We start from the raw sequence: 15,359 nt of genomic DNA on the forward strand, positions 1-15,359 counted from the left end.
AAAACTAAACAAAGTGTTCTCAGCTTCTTCTTAGCAAAACACAGCCGTGAGACATTAACTGACCTCTCCTCCTGTTGAGACATAGGTGGTGCCTCAGCTTTGTCTCTCTCCCAGCTTATAGTCTACACGATTGTTTGTCTTATCCCTTGGGTTTTCTTCTTTTGTTTTTTCATTTAAGGCCTACATTGCAGCCCCACTTATTAGGAAATGAGTTTACACATCTGGAGTTCCCGAGGAGAGTGCAGAGGAAGGAGGTGGGGAAGAGGATGCTTTACCGTGACTTCACCATGTCAGGATGGTGGGTTCATTCGCTTTCTGAATAGTTGCTGTCTATCTATTGAATAACAATTTTCTTGTTTGACCCTTGTTAAATATCTGAAATATCACCAGCTACATGTCAACATGTCAACTTCATTTCTGCCATAAGCCGCACATCATTATACATTTTTCTATGCTGACTGTATTTCTAAGGATAGAGACATTGCCTTGGCAGTTCTGCTTGAAAGAAAAACAGAAAAAAGAATATTTTCCTTCTTTATCTTGTCATGGAGAGAAATGTCCTAAAAAGGTCAAAGAGATTGAGGTCAAGAGGAAAAGAAGCTGACTGGTGTTTGGAAACATGAGAAAAATCATAGATGTGTGGAATGCAAAATAACGAGGGTTACAGATTTTCAAAGTTGGAAACTTTACGTGTGAATTAACAGGAATTTATGAAAATGATCAGGAATAAACCTGGAATTTTCCAGGTTTATTTATTTCCAGAATTGTCAGATTTCGTGCAAATGCACATGATATTATAAATACTATTCCTCCATGGCATACACTTCTGTTGTGAGCGTTTACATGGAAGAAATTGAATGAAAAAAAGTGTAGTATGCAGAAAGGATTTGATCCTAACCAGCGCTGTGGCCTCTTTCTTTGGTAAATAAATTTGCTTTGGACACTCGTCTCCAACAGCAAACAGGCTTGTTTGCTGCATTGCTTTTTTTCACTTTTTTTAAAACTTATCAGCTTCGTTAGTAAAATACGTCAATGGCTTACGGACTTCGGTGGAGCCTTTGAATCCTGCCATATTGCATTATTATGTGTGTTTGGTCATCACATTCAGCTGAAGTTGTACAAACTGGAAAAGCTTTGAAGAGGAGGATGATATTGAAAAAAAAATGTCATCTTACTCCCCCCCAAAAATATACTTATTTCCTTGACTATAGTAGTGACACCAAAATCTGACATGGCGACATCCTGTAACACTGAGATACCAAATACTGTGTGTGTGTGTGTGTGTGTGTGTGTGTGTGTGTGTGTGTGAGAGTGTGAAAAGAGAAAGAAATCCTGATCAAGGCCACACTCTGATGAGAGATTATAAAAAGGAGGAGGAGGAGGAGGAGGAGGAGGAGGAGGAGAGCCAGGGAGAAAAATGAAGAAAGTGTATGGTGGTGTTTGTTGGCCTCACTGAAATCCAAAGATAAATGACAGTGAACTCAGTTTGTGCCAGCTGGAGTGTTTGTCCTTCACCTGGTGGAAAATGAGAAAAAGAGAGAGGGTGATGGACACACACCTTCCTCACTCAAATATGGGGTCCTCTTCCTCTTCTTGTCATCTTCCAGTAGTAGTATGATTAATACACATATCATCGGGGTCAGAAGCATTAACTCTTGCCTCAAACAACATTCAATCTATATAAACGCCCTCCAACGTGGCCACACTGTCAGTTCGTTGGGCCAGTTTGTCTGACTCATCTGGTGCTGACACAGGCTCACCACAATATCACCTCCAAGTGTGTGTGTGTGTGTACCCTTGAAGTGGATACTGAGCAGTACCTAGTATGACAGCATTTTGTTTGCATTGCTATGGTTACCAACTGTCACCAACTAACTTCCAGCATTTGATTGCAGTGAAACTGTTTTTGTCTTTTGTACACGTGTGTGTGTGTGTGTCTGTGTCTACTCCTTCTTGTGTACCTGTTTCTATGTGTAGATATGTATAGAGCATCACTCTGCCTCTCGGCCCACTAAATGCACACGTACCCACTGACCTATTAGCTGATGAATGAGTAAGTGCTTCATGATATAGTGAACCAGAACTGCCCTTGAGCAACTCCCAGAGAGGGAGCGGGTATCATAACAGGTTTAATGCACATCCTCTGTCACACACTTTGTTATTTTCCAACTGACAAGGGTGAAATGCTGTAAACACACATCTCATGAGGGAGAGTGTCCTCTGACAGCAGGCTCAGGGGATTTCAACCACTGCGTCCTGCCACTGACAGAGAATTTCTGTTCATATGTTTGGTGTTTTTGGAGACACTGACGGTACAACACACACTGAAGTCTGGTGGCAGCAGTAATGGTGGTTTTAAAAGCTAGAGGGATTAATTAGTGCATCAAACTGCTGCTGCAGAGGTTTTTCCAGACTACAAACATTGCAAACAATAGTGAGAAAACACTTGCACAGACTATTAGTTCACACTACAGCTCTCCGCTTGGAAGACTGTCAGACAGCAGACTGTATGTCTGTGTTTGTGGGCTGCGATCACAGCGATCGTCCTCACTCTGCATGCTCTTAAAAAAGTGCTGAGTGCAGCAGTAACGCGCTCGCCTAAGGCGGAAACATATGCTTCTCTGAGTGGAACCAGACGTAATCGAAAAAAACATCCTCATCCCTTCTATCTGCTCCACAGCAGCTGAAATGCCAGTGTACATGTCAAGGTGTGGTTCTGCTCTGGCTCACATCAGTTATACCTTCTTTGTGCAAACAAAATCATGTTCAAAACAATCACAGTTCCACACAGATGAAGCCCTCTTTGCAAAGGTTATCCAGGTCATAATTGTAAGGAACCACGTTTGATATTTTTTGCAGTTGATTTGCACGGAAAAATTTGTCCTGGCATCTCCTCTGGAAATTCTGTCATGTTTTCTTATATATTGACACAGCTGTTCCTCTGGAAACACAAAGTATATACTTGGAATAAAAAAGGACCTGCACGGCTATTTCACTGCGAGTGCCTGAGCAGGAGGGGTGAAAAGTGTATCTCCAGACTTGAATACTTACTGTATTATGCAGTTTTTCGTTTCTGTGTATCGTAGCTCCATTCGGTCCCAGTCTGGAGATGATGAATTATTCATCAGACGGGCTGATTTAAACTCTGCTCCGTGAACCGGGGGAAGTGAAAGTGGATAGTCTTGCATCATTCAGCTGTTCTTACATGAGACTTTCGTATCCGTGCTTGTAGACACACGTAGGCACATTGCAGCAGACACACAAAAGCCACACTGCACTACAGAAGACTAACAAGATGAGTTAGATGGGAAATATGTTCAGGTGGTTGTGCAGATTTACTCCTTTTCCCTGTGTCAGGCGCCGTATCCGCCGGGCCTCCAGGGACCATGGAGATGATGTATTGCCAAGCACGTGTACACCACCTGCCATAAACCAAAAACCTATTAAAATGTCCTCTCCCCTCTTCACAGGGCGTATAAAACCATCGAAGATGATGACCTGAAGTTCCCCTGATCTATGGCGAAGGGAAAAAGGTAAGAGATCACTGGCAGAGTTCCTCCCAGAGTGTGTCGCTGTGTGGATGGGCCAGCCAGAAAACACTCGTCTTCCAGGAGGATCCTCCGTCCTCCACCAACCGACAACTGCTCTTATGCCCCTTTAGCAGTTGCTAACATAGCAAATTGTTCAAGATCATACAGACTATGGTGCACCAAAATGGAGCCATAAAACTGGTGAATTATTTCCTGTATGGAATTTTATTTCAGGGAAATGTTCCAAAGTTCCTAGGCGACACACGCATATGTCCGAATGACATTGTATTATCACTCACTTGGAGGAGAATGATGAGTGAAAGCAACAAAGAGAAGGTCAAGAGGTCAGCCCACAGTTGGTGACAATGTCCTGTCCCTCTGTTGCTGTTGCGGGCTGATGAGCAGGTCTCAAAGGGAACATGATCGCTCAGAATGTGATCTGGCTGTGGCCTTCTCCCCTGTCTGTGTTCAAGCAGACAGTAGGTTGATGTTTGACTGGGGCAGATGGTCCTCCCCACAGTGCTCGCTGCCTGCAAGCACATTTGGGTTTACTACCCCCGCATAGTTGACCGCGCCCAAGTCGCCCTCTCCTTTTGAAGTGCAGCGGAGATAGATTGCTTGATAGGGTGAGGGGGCTTTGTGCACATGAGAGAAACGCCGAAGCACTTCAAAGCTCGCCATGCAGCCTGCTGGGCCTCAGTGCTCAAGCGTTAATCCCAGGATGTTTTCCCCTTTTCCGTTGGAGGAGGTTTGCAGCCACTTTGTAACACTCTCCCCTCTGTCTCTCCACCTCGCTGACATTTGTGTTGAATACTGATCAGGGCCTCTTCCTACCAGAGGTCATGTCAGTTGCTCACAACACTCCCCCTGCTGCTCTCCCAGGTCTATGTGGACCACTCTTTCTCATTCACTGTACAGTAGATTCAATTATCCCCGGTCCTGCCCCGGCAGCGTTTTTTTAGAGGTGGTGGTAGTTTTCGTTGCAGACAGACAGAATCAAAATGATTTTGACACAGCTCCATGTGTTGGATAGCTGATGCTTGGGAATAAATGGTGACGATGAGGCTTGAGCCTGTCTTACTTATGAAAGGCGTTGTGATCATTTTCACATACACGACTAGTCACAAGTCTGGAAACACCTTCTAGGTGATTAAAATAACAGAATTATCCTTTAAGAATTTAAGAGAGTTGATGCAGTACTTAGAGTAGGTTAATTTTTATAGTAATTTAATGAGCCTGTCATTTGACAAAATTACCATGATACAAACACAACACTTGGATACCAGTATAAATAAAGTAATTGTCCATCATCACACTTTGTTCCTTTAAGGAAACTTTGAGCTTAAAGAATAGATGTGGTTTTATATGCAGACCTGTCATACTTACTCAGCTCTCTCTCAGATCTCACTACATAGTTGATTGTTTACCGTACAAACGGTCAACATGTTCCAGATCTCTTGTCATAGCTTATATCATCTATAACAGGCACACTTACTGTCCAAAGCTAAAAAAAAGCAACTTTTCTGATGCACCATATGTTTTTCAGGAGAGTCATAGATGAATTCTTTTCAACAATGGGTTCTCATGTGCAGGCTCGTGTGCTGGCGACCATCGGGGTCACCAGGGGCCTTGGGGACCACAGTCTGAGAGTGCACGACTCCAACATCTACATCAAGCCCTTCCTCTCCTGCTGCCCAGAGGTAAGTTCTCCCTGAATGTCCTCCCTGTCAGTCTGTAGAGTCATTGTCCTGAAACATAATTCTTTACGCTTCAATGTAAACATCATTTTAATACATATATACTACATACAATGTAATGTGGGCAGATCAGGCAGGAAATTTAGCAACAACTATGGACATGTTCTCCTCATTTTCTGCTTGGCTCTAGCTCTATCCATTAGCCTTTTATGAGCGCAAAGAATTCCAATAAACAACATTAACCACCAAGTGATGTCATTGAAATAAAGCATGTTTTTACAAGACACAGAGAATGGCAACTTGTCAGTTTTGTTTTTTTGTTTTTGTTTTTTACATTAAAAAACAGACACTGACCTTTCAAAAGAATTGAACATATCCTGTAATTACCACTTGAGCCAGCAGAGGCTGCTTGCTGTTCAATCCATAGCTGATGGTACTTGAAGTACTTTGTACTTTGATGGTTCTCTCTCTCTCTCTCTCTCTCTCTCATGTTCTGTTGAAGACATTAAGCCACAAGTCACACAATTTTAATGGATTAACTGAGTGGGAATATAAACATGTAAATATGTAAATATATGGCTTTTGTAAAAATAAAAAAGATATATACTGTATCTCTTCCACTCTCTCTCACGCACACACACACACACACACCCACTTAAGATTCAACCCGATTGGAATAACTTGACTTATTTCTATTTCAGTATTTTATTAGTATTTTGTAAAGAACTTGTAAGTACTGTGTCACAGGTCAGGCCAATTCAAATCAAGATCTGCTTTGGGATCTGAGAAAAATTTTGAAAAAACAATGTTTTTCATTCACTTCTGCAAACTTGCGCAAAATTCGACATCACCTCATCTGCAGTTTGAGTATGACGTTATGATCCCATCCTCAGTGGCAGCAGTGGAACAGTGTTTTTCAGGGGAATCTTCCTGTTTAATTTACCTCATAACCTCCACCCTCTGATAGAGTGGGAGCACAGAAAATGCCTTCAACCCTCCTTGTATCGTCAGCACATACATTCATATTCCCTGCCTGAAAAAACGACTCCTGCTCCTTCCCACTATCCAGTGAACACAGTTACAGTCACAAAGCTTGTGGATTCTTTCAATCTTGAATGTATTTGCCCTCTGAGTTCAGTCATACCTCTCCTCCACTTTGAAGGTCACTATAGTTTTGGATAGTCTGAGGCTGACATTGTCGACCCTGAGCAGAAAGACATGTACACTATGTTCAGGAATGTGTGGGTGAGGTCGGTGATTTATAAAAAAAAAAATTCCTTCCACAATGATATGAAGGAAAAATTGGTTTCAAGGTATCAAGAAAGACCTGGAGCAAATCTCACCATTGAACCGTTGAAGTCATCATTGTCAACAGCAACATGTCATTGTCATTATACTATACGTCATCATCTGTGTCTCAGAGATCAGATCGCAGACAACTGGTTTTGATCAATGATGGATCAAACTTCACGTCACTATTTCAGACTGCAGTAATGACAAGCTGAACACTAATCACCATAGGCAGGTTCTTCAGGTTCTTCATGATCGCAAAGGCGCGTCTTGAATTACTACAGTTATTCATTCAAGACTACTGGTCAATGTTTTACATCTGGCGTATTGTGTACAGAGTACCATTTTTCAACCGTAGAACAATGCCAGAATAGAATAAATGATCACTTTGGGAGTCTGAGGCAGTTTTCCAGGGGGCAAAAATGGAGATAAGTCCCAAAAGAAAATTGTAACTTCAAGATGAAGAAAATTTTATGTGTGTGTGTGTGTGTGTGTGTGTGTGGGTGTGTGTGATATATTATATATTATTTGTGCAAATGTTTTGAGATAGTCATTTGAATTTTTTTCTTTTTTAATTTCTGATTAGCAAATATTGTATGCTAAGCTATGCTAAGCTGTATCATTTACTGCAAACTTGCCTCACTGATATGACGCCCTGCGGTATCTTAATTCCCTCCTAAATACTACCTCTACACAGTATATCCGATTCTTCAGAGTATAGTACTTCACACAAAACATTCGTGTACAAAAACATCATTTATTGTTTCAAACCAAAGAGAGTTTATGTTCACCAAGCAAAAGGATCTGTATCGCCTCCTACTGGCTGGTTGGAAAATCAGTTCCTGCTCTCCCATGTTCGTTGACGAGCCAAGCTACACATAATAATGTTTCTGATACTTCCATACTTATCAGTACTGTTACTCTACTGTTCATTCCTATGCTGAGGATTCAATACATGAAACTGAAGAAGGATGTTGTAATGGGCTCGTACTTGTCCCACATTATTTTCAGTTTTCTCTTTGTGGAACTCTGTGGAACTAATATCACACATAAAGAACATCCTCGGGAGCAGATGCTATCTATGTAGCATGTCCAGTTGACTTTGTACAGTTGGAAGAGTTAGCAGGGGCCGGCAATTGAGTTTAGTTTGTCTCCCTCTCACCCCCCAGGTCAGAGTTTACCCTTTGGCCCAGCGCGAGCATGGAGCTGATGACATTCTCGTTCTGGGAACTGACGGTCTGTGGGATGTTCTCTCCAATCAGGAAGTGGGCAGAGTCAGTCACCTGTTTCCTGGCAAACTGTGACCCAGATGACCAGCACAGGCAAGTTTGTTCATCACTCAATTGCAGCTGAAAGTCAGCTGAAAAGCTGAACTTCCTCTCACCTCTGATATTTAGAGATATTGTTGTTGTGTCAGGGGTGAACTTGAAAACCATAAATAGATCTCTTCTTTGAGCTTTGTTTACAATATGTTTGATTCTCAGCGGTTCTGACCATGACTGCGTTGTATTTCATCCTACCTATCTCTAAATTATTTGTTTTCTGTGATGTCAGGTACACAATGGCAGCTCAAGACCTAGTAATGAAAGCACGTGGCGTGCTGAAGGATCGCGGATGGAGGATTTCCAGTGACAGATTGGGCTCTGGAGACGACATCTCTGTCTACATCATTCCCCTCATGTACGGCAACAAACAGAACTAGCTGATCCACCACGGAGATGTGACCCTGCCCTGACCTCCAAACCAAATCACCTTTGAATCCTCCCCGCATCCCATGTGCTCTTTCAAGTGCTTTAGTGTGGACCTCCTCCTTCGTTCAAGCCTCCGAGAGAGAGAGAGAGAGAGAGAGCGAGAGAGATGGTTTGCGTGAATGATCATCAGATGTTTCACACAAACCTGTGTTTTGTGATTTTGTATCAACAAAAACCTGTTTGAGAAACTGTATCAGACAGATACACATAACAGAAGCTGGTGAAGGTATTGTAGGAAGCTGTGAGTGCATTAACTTACATTGATGAGATGATGCAGTATTGCACTTGTCAACAGATGGACACTGCTGAGAATATGGAAATGCAAAGAAAACATGATGAACACCAGTGTTTAAAAGTAGGATGAGGACTGATGTGTATAAATCCAAGTACACCCTCTGTTCCAGCCAGGTCTCTGGCTGTGAATCCATCAAGGTTTTATTATTAGTAGTAGTAGTAGTAGTAGAAGTAGTAGTAGTAGTAGTACTATTACTATTATCATCTTTTGCAGACCCTTGGCTTTTCTCTCCCATTGCAGGATTACACAGAAACTATGAGGCTGATTTTCACCAAATGTAGTGGCGCCAAGGAAGAATCCATTACATTTTGGAGCAGATGTTTATTATTGGGGAAAAACTGCATTTGTTTTACACTGGATTTTGTGGACATTTGCACTCTCCCAGCTGACAGATGTGAAAGATGTTCTGCTGCTTTCTCTGAGCGATCACTTCACTTGAAAGCAGCTGGTCATTTAACTTTCAGTCTCGTCACTGTTTTACAATCTGAATTTTAGCTCTGCAGAGCAGAAACATTGGGAGGTATTGCAGGCTGAAAAGTTAATGGGCCACGTGTCTATATCCTACTCCACCTCTGACATGTCATGTGATATGAAATGGACCTTAATGAAGTCAACATCAGCCATATTTCTTATACCTTTGCACATAGATTCCGATGTGTGAGACATTTCTCTACAGTTGGTCAGTTAATTATCCTCGTACTGAACCTGCTATATTTGTTCATTTTGTCCCACATGTATTGCAACACCGTACTTAGAGCGGAGGGCTGCCTCCTTTTAACATGAAGAAACACATTTCTGAAGAAAATGCCCAGCTAAACACGACCCTGCTTGCAACATCTCAACACTATGAAATGTAGCTCAGGTTTTTACAAGAGTTTAGAGGGAAACATTTCTGTTGCATGCGTTCAATTCAGCCATCTACCTCATAATTTTCTTCCTCAAACACTATTGAAGACACATTTGGAAAAGCAGCTGCAGGTTAGATGATTCATCAGTTGCCATCTGGTGCCATTATTCTTTACACAATTAACCAGTGAGTGTGTATTACATATATGACTGTATATGTATGTGCTTTTTTTTTTTTTTTAAATGGGCCAACTAAAATAATTGGGATGACAGGTGTATCTGAGTGTTTTTACTCAACGTAAACTTCCCTTTGTTCTTCCACAATTTGGTTCATTTCGTTTAGTTGTAGTTTTCAGCTGTGAGATATTGCACTAATGTATAAACATAATGTGAGACATGGAACGGAGTGTAAAAATGTAAATAATGTTCTCGGTTCCTTTCTCTTAATGTAAGTTATGTACGTCTTTCTTGAGAGAACGATGAAATTTGTACTGTTTTGGGACCCTGGATTAAAGTAGAAATTAAAACATTTTTCCTGCTCTAGTACAGAAAATTGACTTTTTCTGATCAGTTCTACTTTTAGGGGCCAACCTTGGAGATGATCGTTGATCCCAGCTGAAGAAGGTGTTCAAACCTTTACGTCATGTGTTGCAGTTTGTGTGCAAATGCAGATTAGTTGCTAACTGCTGAGATCAGTCCACCTGGAAGTGTCATGTTTAGATTCCCCACTGCAACCCTCATTTGTCCTGCCGGTCCTAAGTGCTGCTCTGTGTGTGAACAATGGGCCTTCTGTTGGTGTGTTAGTGGGATCTTGACTCTTCCATTCATTGCAGTGGTGTTCTTTCGGCACAGATTTATATTCCACATTATATTTATTCTCTGACCTTGTTCTGAAGGCTTTGAAAGATGGCCGGATACATGTTGCATTCAACCGCAAGGTCTTTCTTCATCACTGTTTACACTGATGTCCTGTGAGCTGAAGCTCAGTTGTGTGGCCTTCAACCAAAGTTCTGCACATTCCTTGATGTTCAGTTATGTGTCATTTTGCCTTAAACATTTCAGTGATGCATCTTACAGAAGACTGATGTTCTCTCCCGTTTGTAGCCTTTGTACTTGTGGCCAATATGATTTTCATTTGCTAACATCCTGAATTTTCCAGTTCACTTCATTATATGACACACAAATGCTTATTTCACTATACTAGTTTCCCATTAAATACCAACATCCAGTTCAAGATTGTTGTGGTTTGGATCCTTGCATGGTCACGTTAAAGAACCATTGCAGCTATTTAAAACGAACAAGAGTCTGATGTGCTCTGATCAGTTTGGGGTCTCTAGCTTTTAATCATTCCTTTCATTGTCCACAAAACAATTTCAAAATTCAACTCAATTGTTCAGACTTTGGTTTGTGTCTATGCCTCTTATTATCTCGTTGCATTTAATGAATCTTATTGCTTACGGGGGAAGGACTCTGGTGTCTGCCCTTGTAAGGCATTAAATAAATAGAACACATAGTCTGTGTTTAACTGCTGCTAAGTGCCTTAGACGCTAAGCTGAGGTGAAATGTCAAGTCCAAACTGCTATGTAGAAAGTGAAGACTTGACAGGGGATAAAGTCTCTTAAACACTAGTGACTGTAAAATGTGTCATCAAACAGCAACAAATACGCACCTGATTAAATGGGACAGCTATAATTTATTTTAGAGAAAAACATACGTGCATATGGTATGAACTATGACTGAATGAAACTCCAGGGCTGCTTTCTTTTTTTTTTTTTTGACAGAGCGATATATGACAAAATACTTTTCATATTCAATGCACACAAAGCTTTATGTTGATCAGCTGTTGTTGCCGGCAGGACCCAGCAGGTGGATCGCCACAGCTGGTTGGTATTTTCTATGCAGACGCAGCCATGTGAGCAAATGAGGTGAATTAAAGGTTGAAGGGCAAAGTCCCCATTCTAATTTTTACAATGACTTTACAAATGGCTACTGACACAGAACCAGCAGCTGGAACTGATTGTGATAAATGAGGCACAAATGACCAGTTTACTGTGCTGGGAGAGGTTTCAAACAGTCATCACACATCTGACACAAATCAGGGAGTGCGATCTCCAACGGCTGTTTGCACGTGAGAGCAATTTACACTGGTGCACTGCACCTTTATCCACGTGAGTGGAAGAATCCTGTTTTTATGCAGGCTTTGTTGATTTAGTGATAAATGAAAAAATAGTATTGTCTGTGAATTGCACTTACCAGTTTGGTTACATGTCTAATTCAACCGCTCTGCCTTTAATGCAAGTAATATTCTGCAAAAGTTCTATTTTGCAATAATCCACATGTAGTAAAGTCATTAAGGACTTATTTATAATAGACATTTATTCAAGATGTATTGCTGCATAACTGATATTACTGAGGCGTACTTGATGAACTGTCAGAGTGTCGTGCCTTTACACACACTCCTGTCCTCAAAGTGCTGTTGTGTGAGTGAGTCCACAGGAGCTGGAGAGCCATCTGGTCCCCACAGGTCAGCGTTGCATCCTCCTCCAGTCAGGCCAGCACCGATCTGGCACTCCACTCCTCCTCTCCACAAGCGTGTGTGGTCCAGATTGGATGACGGCAATGATGACACAGCCATTCCTGTGGGTGGCTTGCCTTTCCAAGGTCACAGCACTCCCACCTCTCTTGAGATTTCTGACGGAGATGCTGAGTGGGCTCATAGTGCACCCATCTTTGATACGGGGAAGGTGGCGTGCTGGCTCACTGCAGTGCAACAAGGAATAACAATGGCCACAGCCTTGAAGCCTGCTTGTGTCAATTACTGTCAGAATAAATCTGTGCATTATATTTGAGTAATTATTTGTATTTACTATCAATTAATTAATGATTTAATGTATTATTAAATTTACACCAAAGAACGTATTCATATACAACTAATTAATAAAAATCTAGATGTTTGCCAATTCTGATTGAAAATTACTTAAAAGACAAACTCATCTAACAGGTTATTAATTTCTGTTCTAGAAATTAACATTCAAGTCAAAATTTCTGATCACAAAAAATACATAATCTTTAGAAATTTGCATAAAATTAGTGTAAAAAGCTTGTCTGATAACATGTTGCATGACAGCTGCAGCATGTGTGAATTTGTAAAAATCCACTGGTCGACAGACGTCAGGACAAAGGTGCTCCAGGTGCCATACGACAGATAAACCAAACCTGAGTGGGTGTTTTACTACTGTGGGGGCTAAATTACTACTTGAGGGTTTCAGCAGCCTGATTTATTTGTGAGCCAACTCAAATGGGAACTTTGACAAAAGATGGATGACTGGCTCTGCACTGCTCACCGGGCCACAGACCGGCTCTCAGCATGTGATAAATGATGTTTGCTTTTTGCCCTGGAGGCTCAGTTGCTTGCATTTATTACAGGAGACAGAATAATTTAAAGATATTAAAGGAAACTTTATTTAAAAAAACAACAACATTGGATCAGCAGGACTCAACAGGCTTGCAGACCATTACAACTGCCTTGTGGGTGCATCTCTAAAATCTATTATCAGCAGCACAGATGCTCGTGGGCTGAACCGTGGCCCTGGACGATCACTATCAAGTGCGAACACACACATTTTCCATGAGAATCTCCTTGGAAGGTTAAACGCAGGATTCAATCTTCAGTCGGCCAGTGAGCAGCACGCTCCCCTCTGGGCTGTGGGGGTCTGGACTGCAGCAGATCAAAACTCATAATCAATTCCGGTCCCCACCCCCCATCACAAGACCCCTGACTGCCCATACTAATGTGATGTTGAGCAGCCAGATGCTGTTGGGAGCAGGAGAGGAAGGATTTCAAAGGTTAACACACACACATGACCTACATCAGCAACCCCCCTCCCTGACCTCACTGAGGACACAACCGCTAAGAGGGAGTTGGAGTGTGTGTGTGTGTGTGGGGGGGGGGGTTGGAATAATAACCTGATTATTAGGTGCTAGATGTGTCTGGGCTTTCACCCTGCAACAAGAGGAGTTTAGGTGCAAGAATACAGTTTGTACCAGTGACTACTGGCATGCAGCAGCCCCTGTCCTGGAGCAGATGGACGGAGGGATACCTCTGTGGGCAGCCGCAGCCACGTCACTCCTGTTCGTGGCCAAAGCTCAGTTGACCTACATGCCTTCAACGCACTGCTGGGGCACCGTTCAAGTCCATAGGAGAATAAACATTTGACACTAAAATCACACGAAAGCACCATATCCACCCATGCGAGCTTTATCCCCCTGCCAGACAGAGGTGCTACAAGAGCAATTCAATTGTTAACAAAAAAGACAAGTTGCTTTCGTATTAAAATTGTAACCGCATTCTTCGAAGTAGTCGTTTTCCCTACGGTCATCGAACTGGTTCACTGGGGGATACGGCTCAGCTGGAACAATGCGACCGCGATTCATTTATAGTCTAAAAAAAGCAGTAAATTCAAGTACGAGCTGAATGGAACACTGTCGGTGACGTTTACCTGGTTAAAAACCGTCAAACCGTGCAGTTAGCGCGGGTGTCCCCCCACCCGCCCCGGCTGAAGTACGAGAACCAGCACTAGCAAGGCAGTAGCTTGCGCAGTCATCTCCATAGCGGGCAGTGTCACAACCCAACCAACAGCACAAACTACTACCTCAGCCAGTACGTGGTCGAATGGCGACGACGAAGAACGGAAAAACAAACCCATGGGAGACAAATGGGAAAGAAACACGCCGTTTCCACCGGTGTAACATCCTCAGGCAGCCGGAGACCGTCGATCCTCTACCGCCCCTCCCCTCGAACGGGCTTGAAATACGAGGGAAACCCCGCCCAAGCTCCCTCCTCCTCCTCCTCCTCCTCCTCCTCCCCCTTCTCTCCCCTCATTTGACCTACACCCAGGCGTCCAAACATGGGGGTAGCGGACCTCCAGGGAACGCAGGTAAATGGAGGATGAAAACCGCTGTGACTGTTCAAGTTATTCACTGTTCACTGTGCTACACATACATTAGTATGTAAAACACCTGTAATAAAATTTATTCAAATAATACAGGTCAGCTGGAGTGTTGAAATATTACATTGCGTCTTCATGGATACATACAACATCAAATAAGATATTTAGATATTATCGGTGTATCTAGAGCTGTTGTATTCAAAGTTTGATGTTTCCATTTTGAAATGTGTTGTAACTGTGACTGCCCTCTACAGGTGACAAACTGCTATTACAATAAAATTTTGCCATTGGCTGATCAAGTGGGCTGAGATATGATCAGGAGGCAGCTTTCATCACCCCCTCCTCTCTCTGTGCTGTCTCCTAACAACCAGACTGTATGTACATACCATTAGACTACAACTTGATCTTCTCCTGTACGCTGCTTTTGTCACAGGACAATTTGGATTATCATTTTTCTAAGGGATACACAAGTTGCATTACATGTCACATGCTGCTGCGGCCTATCTAAGGTCACACGCTGGGATGGCGTCACACCAGCTGTTGACTGGTTCACTGTAAACAAGAGGCACAATCATGGATCATTTTTCCAGCATTATTGTGTATTCTCAGCTCTGCACATGTCCATGTCACCACCCACAGGGAGAGTTAGTCAACCCTCCTTCATTCATCAGCAATTAATGTGTGAAATCTATTTCTTTTCTTGATATTTCACTACAAAAATTGAAAGGAGACTCGGTAGACTTGAGTGTTTTCATAAGTGAGATCACAGTTAAGAAACAAGTGCTCCGAGAGCGCTGTCCTGTGTCAAGGTTTTGACAAATTCCCAGCTTGGTTGTGTCCCACTTAAATGAAATGTCTCTACCTGGATCAGGAGTTTTTTGTGTAAAGTTGCTCACAAAGGGAAGCATAAATTCTTTGGCAGAGGTAAAAACGAACACAGACCATTGTCAATGCATGTCATAATGGTGCATTACTGGCTTTGAATCCATTATATTTGAGGT

At 42.3% G+C, this 15,359-nt stretch overlaps 1 protein-coding gene across 1 annotated transcript; it reads left to right on the forward strand.

The window, feature by feature from the left end:
• Positions 1-178: 178 nt before the first annotated feature.
• LOC144739481 (protein phosphatase 1H-like) lies at positions 179-8,219 on the forward strand (the record flags this gene model as incomplete). Its single annotated transcript, XM_078622430.1, is given in 7 exon segments — positions 179-298; positions 3,471-3,508; positions 3,511-3,533; positions 5,123-5,230; positions 7,687-7,785; positions 7,787-7,839; positions 8,072-8,219. Coding segments are annotated over 7 exon segments (589 nt in total), but the record flags the coding sequence as incomplete, so codon positions are not given.
• Positions 8,220-15,359: the final 7,140 nt, after the last annotated feature.

Source organism: Lampetra planeri, unplaced genomic scaffold (genome assembly GCF_965212315.1).
Source record: "Lampetra planeri unplaced genomic scaffold, kcLamPlan1.2.h2 scaffold_1526, whole genome shotgun sequence".
Lineage (NCBI taxonomy): Eukaryota > Metazoa > Chordata > Hyperoartia > Petromyzontiformes > Petromyzontidae > Lampetra > Lampetra planeri.